The sequence below is a fragment of the Alligator sinensis genome, unplaced genomic scaffold (assembly GCF_000455745.1).
Source record: "Alligator sinensis unplaced genomic scaffold, ASM45574v1 scaffold319_1, whole genome shotgun sequence".
Taxonomy (NCBI): Eukaryota; Metazoa; Chordata; order Crocodylia; family Alligatoridae; genus Alligator; species Alligator sinensis.
This window is the reverse complement of record NW_005842375.1, coordinates 181,702-190,971: the sequence shown is the minus strand read 5'-3', so window position 1 is coordinate 190,971 and position 9,270 is coordinate 181,702. Positions and strand designations below refer to the sequence as shown.

Sequence of the window (9,270 nt, the reverse complement as noted above, 5' to 3'; positions counted from 1 at the left end):
ATCTTCACCATAAACAGGGTGGAGACCACTGGTTTAGAAGGTTACATATACGCTCTTATTTCTACTATTATCATAATTTCAAGCGTTTCATAACTGACACAGAATTGAAGAACGGACCAACATTTGGCGTACTGTAACCCACAAAATACTCCATTTTTCTTTAAATTTAATAGACAGACTAGCACTCAACTAGATAAGAAACCTATCACACTATCCCTTTATAAATATAGTGCCATGTCCAGTTCAGTCTACAGTAATTGCTTTGGGTGGCCTAAGACTAGGAATAAACATAACAATAAAAAGATATAGGACTGAACATTTTAATTCAACAAATTAAGAGTTTTAACCATGTAAAATACCATTACATACCTCTAATGTTGTAGAATTATACATTAAAAATTACTGTGCCTGTATAGATTCAAAAATATCAGGTTTTATAAATCGCAATAAAACCTTTATAGAAACCATTTAAAAATAAGATGAAACCTCTTAAACAATCGAGGTACTAAACCTTCTGAATGTTCCTCCAAAGGTGATAAGATATCATACTTAAATACTAAATTTAAACATTGCTCTTGTTCTCCATATTCTGAAAAACACTATACTGCTTAAATAAACGAAACTACATTATTGGTAACTCTCTCACTTATTACACACATTTTGCTTTTTTCAGAATCCAATTAGATTCTTCATTCTTCACGTACCATTGCACAACTCTTCACTATACAGGTCCCAAGCATATAGGTTCTAGGAATGTTTTCAAAAACTATGAAACAAATAATACTGGAAATAGAGAAATAAATATTGTAAATATTAGTTTTGAAGGCTGAAAAAAGGACAAGGAAGTGTGAGAGCATTTCAGTAAATTTAGAATGCAAAATATCTACACAAACATTAGTATATTATAATCACACAAAGTAAAGCTTATACTATATCTTAACATTGAGCATTCTTAAGGAGGGACAGAAAGAAGGCAAAGCAGATCACAGATGAATAAACTAAAGTTCTTCATGGTAGAAACGTTCATCATGAAGCTGCCTGCCATAATCTGTGGCTTCGCTGGTAAGAAACAAGTCCTGGTTCTCAAGAATCTCTGCCTCGGAGAGCTTTTTATCATCATTCAAATCCATTTCTTCTATTAGATGAAGTGCCTTTAAAAATAAATGGAACACAAGTGTGTTTTATACAGTAAATAAACACTAACATGTGTGAATATGCTCTTTGGCACAGACTTGTCAAATTCTTGCCATTACACTGTCACTTAATTCACTAATTAAGATTTTACATGGGCTTATTTTCTCAAGTTCTGTTTTCCTTCTTTCTGGTTTGAAATAAAGTCAGTGCTGCATTTCCAAAATTCATCAATTCTCTAGCACATGACTGACATCAAACAGGCTCAAGCACTAGCTTTGTTAGGAGAGCAGAAGATGTTTCTCAGCAAATATAGTGAAAGAATGAATGAATAAATCTAAGCAAAGTGCTTGTGTGCAGTAGGCATCCCTTCTGCATCCAGCCCACAAAGGGACACGCAAGTTGTTCCTGTCTTGCAGCTACAGCCTGGTTCTTTAGCTCAGTCTGTAGGTACCTGTACTTTTTGGCTGCTTGCAGATTTAAAAAGCCCCAAACCAAACATGCGCTTTAGGAAACGCAGCAGTGTGCATTACTTCGACCCGGCTCTTCAGTGTCTGTATAAATCAGGTGCTTCAGCGGGGCTTTTTAGTGCTTTTAGCTAGAGCTAATTCAATCAGTTATTAGATAAAAGTGCCAAAAAAGCCCCACTAAAGCACCTGATCTGTACAGACATCAGGCAAGCGGGTCCAACTAACATGCTGCTTCTTGTGGGCGTGTGCTGGATTCAGTGTGGGAGTGTGCCGAGTTTAAAGTAAAGCACTGCTTTATTATTTTTTTTAATGTCTGCAAGCAGCCTTTATTCTAAAGGCCTCTGGTTCATTTTCCTGCTTGCTGGCCAAAATAGCAGCCTTTGTGTGAGGTCTCATCCAGGATTTGAACTGCTCTGGGCCTCAGTTATGTATACTCTTAATGAATTTCCTCTTGCACAGGAAGTTTAATTATTTGGTCAGTATGTCACATGTCTACCAGAATAAATTTGTAACAGCTCTCATCTATACAGCGTATCTTTTTAGGTCACCTGATTTTAGCCTTGAAAATCCTTAATGCTAAAAGCTAATGCTAGTGGCCCTCACATTTGCATATTTTCTTTAATAAATTTTGACCAAAACAAGAGATTCTGTTTAAAGCCAAAACACAGGAGTAAACTTACATTTTTAAGACTCATCTCTCCACCCATAGGCATTTTAAATTAGCTGTGTACTTTAAAGAGATACAGGTACAGATCTGAAACCGGATATTCTTTATTCTATATTCTGTAGGATATCTTTCTGTATTTATGATCAACAAAAAGTTCTAAAAGCTCTACAACCTGCTGAACTTTGAAATTCAGATTCAGCTATTACGTTAACACTTTTCAGCATTTCCCTTTTCTTCTACAGAGCACACACTTGTCTGAAAGTGCTTTAAATGGTCACACTATAATAGAAAACACCAGCCACATCCTCAGCAAGTGCACCAGATATTTCTCAGGTCACTTATGATAATGATCCTCATTCACTTAAATAGTAAAATATGAGTAAGTTCAGCAGTACCAAAATGATACTAGATGCACATCTTACAGTAAATTATTAAGCAGCTCTCATTAAAGGCAAACTAGTTCTGCTAAGCAGCATTTCACAAAGACAAATAATTATAACCTAATACAGCATTTTTCTTGCACTTTGATCTTTTTGGAAATGTCATACCTATTCTCTTCCTGGGATAAATACTGGAGTATTACTTCATACTACATTATTATTATGAAGACTATCCACATTTGCTATAACACCGACTGGAGAAGTGTTGTAAATCTGCATTTCTTGGTTTGTCTCAACATGACTTAAATCATTCTGTGATTTTAAAGTAAATGTACATAATTATACCCCTACAGAAGATTTAAGAAAATGATAGCTACTAAGGTCAATGAACAAAAATTAAAAAAAAAATTAAGACCACCACACTTTTTAGAGGCAAAGTCTTACAATACTGAAGGCAAATTCTGGTAAATGCATACCAGTCTCTAGATGTGCTAATCAATTGAGCCATTACCCTAAGGAAATTAAATGAGAGTTTTTTGGGGTAATTTAGTGCTCAAGCAACAGACAAAAGCAAAAGAAGTCACTTGCAGTGTTTGTAGGTTCATTTTGACAACTTCCAAGCATCCAATGTCCAAGTTAATGTCACTTTTTCCTTCAACATGTAGGCTCTCAGCAAACCCTTCACTGTGGAAAAGCACCACAATGTGCTTTTTAACAAACATCACTATGGAAAAAAGTGACTGAAATCTCTGTCAGAAGTCAGCCTGCACAATCATATGGCCTTGCAAAACCATTTGATTTATTGGCTAAAAAATCAAGGGAACAACCAAAGAATTATTGAAACATTACAGGATAATGCAGGGCTTAAGGAAAGCATAGAGAAAGAGGCAAAAACAGTTATTTAGCAAGAACCATACTATCTTAAACTAAGACTGTAAGTGGCTTATAAAGTCAGGTCTGTGGTAGAAATATCAGAAGGCTGGGATACCCTGCTAGCAAAGATTCAGTGGGCTCATATGTAAGAAATGTATCGTTCTGCAACTTAACCTCATAAAGACTTGTCATACGGAGAGCCAACGTTGGGCTCCTGCTTTTCAGCTTTGTTGCTGATGACAGTATAACAAAAATGTTAAAAGGTAACTCAGCTCCCTGGCACAAGTTGTGTGCTCTTAAAGTGAGAACAGTAGGTAACTTAAGTGTAGAAGTGAGGCATATTCTTCCCTGCAATGTATTCAAAGGAAGTCACTTCATATCAATTACCAGAAAATTCCTGGCAGAGAGGGAGAAACTGTTTGCTGTACTCAACAATAGCATTATTTTTCTATTTTTTCCACTGAGGGGAGGAGGAAATCAAAAAGTAGAGAAGAGACTTCAGTTGTCTGCTAGGAAGCAGCTGAGAGAAATCTATTCAAAAGATAGTTGGTATGGCATACTGTCAGAATCAATGGATTTATTTATTTTAATTTTGCATTACTGGTTTTTAAATTATGGAATATTTGGATCCGGCTTTGATTTATGCAAATACTAGTTTCTTTGCTTAGCCAAGATCTAAATGGTTGTATCTGGATAAACCAGATACATGAAGGGTAACAAATTCTGTTGTCAAAAGAGCTAATGAAATTCTATCAGCTGCAAGAATGTAACAGGCTCTGATTAGTCTATTTCATTGGTTCATTTTATCCCTCTTATTTTATAGAGTTATAACAATTTGCTTACAGCACTGTATCTGTCCATCAAGCTCAACAGACTTATTTACCTTGAAGAATGCAACTGTATGATTTTTGTGCTTTGACCAACATTCAAATAGTTCATAAAAATTCCAACTGCTGCACTACATGGCATGCACATTTTAAACTGAAACCCAAGAGCTTTTAGAAAAAGTTATGGGAAAATCTATTAAGTGATTTCATTGCTTGCCAAGCTGTATTACAGTTTTTTGATAGACTAAATAGGATGAATGTGTATTTGGATGAGTATGTATGTTATAGTAGTCCACAATTTTTAATTGAGTTATATTAAGTCTACACAGTAGCCATGAACTCGAAATGCATACCTCCTCTTCAGCAATACCCTGATTATTAGGTACTACCCAAGTCAGCAGTTCCTGAGGGTTGAGTTTTCCATCATTATCTTTGTCATAGTCATTCACAAATCGATCCTTCTCAACGAGTATCCATTCGGGATCTTCTTTTGCCGCTAAACAAACAGTATTGACAAATTAAAAACCTTTGCAACATGGATGTTCATTTTTCCCCTAATAGAAATATGACTAGATTTAAATTTAGGAAGTGTCAACTAAAGAAATAAAATACAAAAACAAAACAACCCTTCCCAAATAAAACAAAAGACACCTATTCTTTTAGAGTAAGGCAAGTATTACAGACCATTCTTACCACAACTGCTCAAAATTCCTATGGATGAAGACAGAACTTAGAGCAGAGGCTACATTAATGCATGACATAAAAAAAATAATCAGAAAGAGTAAAAATTAAGGGCTACAATAGACTCCTGACTTATGCATATATTACATTCATAAGAAACCTCGTGTATGTCGAATTCGTGTGACTCGAGGTGAATTTTCCCATAGGAAATAATAGAAAAGTAAGGGGTTGCATTCCTTAGATCTCACATTTATGACACCAAAGGTACTAAAATAAAAACTTTTTCAACCAATACTTTATTTATTATGTTACAAAAACATATAGTAAACATATGCTGCTACAATGGCGACACTGAGACTGAGTGAGCCTCCAGAATCCTGCTTGGGAACCCAAGCTGCGTGTAACTCCATTTGACTCAGTCTGTGCATCTTGCAAGGCGCTCACATATATATGTGAATAATGTGCGTCTTGGGTGTATTTTTCTGCTTGGGTGTTAATATTAATTTGTGTAAATGCGAGACACAGGTAACAAAGTTGAATACATGTAAAACGGGGGTCTACTGTACTATCAACTTAGCCATTCCATTTCTGTCTGAAAGCTAACACCAGTACAATTAGGGATGTAAATAACAATTAAGTACCCATTTAAAATCCCCCAATGTGATCAGTTAAATGGTTAAGTGATAACGTGCATCTACTGGGAACTGGCTCCCACCTGTATTCACTCATTTTCCAGGCCCTGAACTGCTGCTGCTGCCTGTGGCTTTGTGGGGCTGTGGCAGGGCCCACTGCTGCTGCCTGCAGCTGGTCCCAGCCCCCAGCCAGTTGCATGTCAGCAGCAGATGCAGGCTGAGAAAGCCCCTTGCCTGCTGCTGCCACCAGTGTGCAGGTGCCTGGGGACTAGAGCTGGCTACAGGCAGCAGTGGTGAGCCCCCACCATAGTTCCTGTGAAGCCACAGGCAGCAGCAATGAGCTAGGAAAGCCCCTTGCCTGCTGCTGCCACCAGCACAAAGCTGCCTGGGGGCCAGGGCTGCAAGCGGCTGCATGGGGGTCTGAAGAACCCCAACCCAGCTCGTTGCCAGTGGAAGGTGTGAGCACACCTCTTGATGGATGGCAGGGGAGCCGAGAGAGGCCCTATCCTTCCTGTGGCAGTGCAGCCCTGGCCCCTTTCAAGCTGTCCACCCAGAGGCACATATGCACCTGCCGCTGGTAATGAGCTGGGCCAGGGCTCTGCAGACCCCAGTAAAACTGCTTGCAGGCTCCCTGCCATGAACAGCCGGGGCTCTGTGGCAGGTGCCTGCCGAGAGGCCAGGCCAGCTGTGGCAGGCAGCTGGGAGGCTGCAAGTGGCTGCACTGGGGGCTGTGGAGCCCTGGCCCAGCTTGTTGCTGGCAATAGTTGCACATGCACCTTAGGGTGGATGGTGGGGAAGGGGCTGGGGTTGTGCTGCCACAAGGATAGGTCCCTTGCAGCTCCCCCACTGCACCAGGTACTAGTCCCCACTCCTTCCTCTTCCCCTCCCTCACTCCTGCCTGCCCTGCTGCCTCCAGAGGCATGGCGCTGCTTCCCTTCTCCCCCCACACACCCTCTCACAGGACTGCTCCCCACTCCATGTTAAATGATAACCAGTAAAGTATTACTGGTTATCAATATATGAACATTTAATTGTTTAACCATTCACATCCCCAAGTACAATGACCCTTCTCTGCCTCTTCAATAGTTTAAAAAGTTATTTGTCAAACCAGTTTTTCCCACTGAAAACGTTACTCTGAAGGATTAACTCAGATTGAGACATCCTAAACCATATGGAACTAGTAAAAAAAAAAAAAAAAAAAATACTAGCTGACATCACACAGAAGACTGATTAAAAAAAGGAACTCTCTTTAGAAACAACTATGTTTCTCTTGTAAAGAAAGCAAGGTCTCTTGTTCTTTATTAACAAAGATATCTGCATCCAAACAGGATCTTGTTGGAGTTCTCCAACCTTTGCTGCCACTGTCAAACTTGCATCACAGTGGGATGCTACAGAAATCAACTCTTGTGTGGGGAAGGCTGTAATTATTAAACAGTCCCCTCCCCTATAGTTTGTATCAATCAGTTTTTCTGAATATTCAGGGACATCCTCTATGTGAAAACTAACCCTTAAGAGTTCAAGTAGCAGTTACAGGTTTTATAGCTGCTTTCAAGTCCCAGTTGCCAAGATTTGATTTTCAAACCTCATGTTTCTTTTCCTTTATACTCTGTGGAAGCATCAGATATTCTACTTGTCCCCCACAGCCTTAGAGGGGGAGGAGGCTCTATTGAGGTCTGCAAGAAAAAGGAAACCCTTTAAAGATTGTCTGCAGCCCCAGCCCTTCTTTGTTGACTTGAAGAAGGGGAAGTAGGGAGAAAAATCCCTAGGTGCTGGGCTGGATGGAAGGGGAGCAAACAGAAACTCATTACCCCCACATTTCCTTATAAGTCAAATCTTTCCTTTCGCTTGCAACACTGCTCTACATCCAGGAACTCTCACTTTCTTCACCCCATTAGCTTTAAGTAGTTATATATTTCAGGAGCTCATGGTGAGCATCATTCTCATTGTCTTTTGGGGGCTGGAAAGAATTTCTCCACACTGACAGACTGGCAGAGGGTCTTTTTTCACCTTTCCTGCAGCAACTCAGAGACCAGTAGTTCAAGTGTTTGTGTTCTTATAACCTGTCAGGTAGCTAGCACGATTGCACATTAAATGTGATTTATCAGGAAACAGAACACTACAACTGGAAGCAAGATTAGGGAAGGACAACCCCTCACAGCAGCAGATAAAGATGGGCTCTTAATGTTTGGTATGTGAACATCCATTCCACGCCCCCCCCCCAATTATGTATCATTAAACCTTAATGATGGGTTGTACAGTGGTGGAAGCCGGGGCTGCCATCAGTCTTCCCAGGTGATACAGATCAAGGAACAAGGGTTGACCTTGAATTATTGTTGACTAGCTTCCAAGCTGTGTTCAAATAAACTGAACTGCAGCCAAGTGAAACATGACACTAGGAATGTAGTTCATCTTCCTGCAGTGTCAGGAACAATAGTTCTTTTCTCATACCATTAAAAGGAAACAGTGGAATGGGCTATATCCCAACAACTGACAAATACATACAGAAAATATGGGAGAAAAGAAATGTTCAGCTATGCTCCGTTTGTCTGTCCTGTGATTTCAAAAAAAGTATGTTAGGGCCACCCAAAGACTTGTGTAGGTTTTCTTTGATTGTAAGTGTAAAACCTCTCAAACCATAAACGTTATAGAAAACTCAAAGCTTCTTTTCACCCTGTCCCTCCATCCCTTATACTTACTTGGATCTTTTCTGTAGTCACCCAGAAACTCTTCCAGACTTACAAATCCATCACCATTTTTGTCATGTTCTTCTAAAGCCTCCTGAATGACAAATTCCTTTTGGGTGCACATACATGTAAAACAAACATTAGTTGGTGTTGGTCAAAACTTAGCAGTATTCACTTAAGTGAAAGTGCAGGTCTAAAGGAATAAAATAAGTGCTCAGAACATGGAATATATTACTGCTTTCAAACCAGGACTTCTGCTTCTTGTGTAAAGTGGTGCAAGAATGAAGCAGAAAGGAGTCCATTCTTCATTTCCATACTGCATATTTGACTTTAAGTAATCAAATTTTACTGTAATCAAATCCCAGAGGGATGCATGGATTTGGAATCCTGGAATTTGCTTCAAAACTATATAGATACCTGCAAAATAAAAAAAAAAAACCCATATGCAGAGTGACACTTGGCTACCATTTCCTTTCTCTGTTGCCTCCCATATCTTTTATTTTTAAAAGACTTTCTTATTTCATACTCCGCTTTTGGCACTTTATTTTCCAGTGCAGCTGAAGCCAGCATGCCCACTTGCGTAGTTGTATCATTCCTTGTTTGCTGAATATCAGCAGTCAGGTCAGCACATATGGATGTAAAGTTTGCTTTATGCTCCCTCTTGTGGCTGGCTCTGCAGCACCAGGGTACTAAAATTGAAAGGTTCTATTAGAACAGTATTGCTCAACCTCTGGCCTGTGGGGTCATGTCACTCAGCTGGAAGGGTTCCCCATAGGTCTGGAAATTTGGCAGTGCAGGGGAGCAGTTGCAGCATTAATCACTGCAACTTCCAGTGTGGGATGGCTCCGCAGCTGGATCTAGGGCATGGGAGAGGGCCAGCATGCCAGATCACACTTGTGAACACTCCATTTTGGATCTAGCCCAC

At 39.6% G+C, this 9,270-nt stretch overlaps 1 protein-coding gene across 1 annotated transcript in view; it reads right to left on the bottom strand.

The window, feature by feature from the left end:
* Nucleotides 1-306: 306 nt before the first annotated feature.
* Nucleotides 307-9,270, bottom strand: part of RCN2 (reticulocalbin 2) — a gene marked incomplete at its 5' end in the record, with an annotated part of 31,273 nt that continues 22,309 nt past the window's right edge. Inside the window, 3 exons of the mRNA XM_006029379.3 lie at nt 307-1,151; nt 4,702-4,844; nt 8,358-8,454. Coding sequence (XP_006029441.2) covers nt 999-1,151; nt 4,702-4,844; nt 8,358-8,454 — 393 coding nt within the window. The remainder of the gene's footprint in view (nt 1,152-4,701; nt 4,845-8,357; nt 8,455-9,270) is intronic.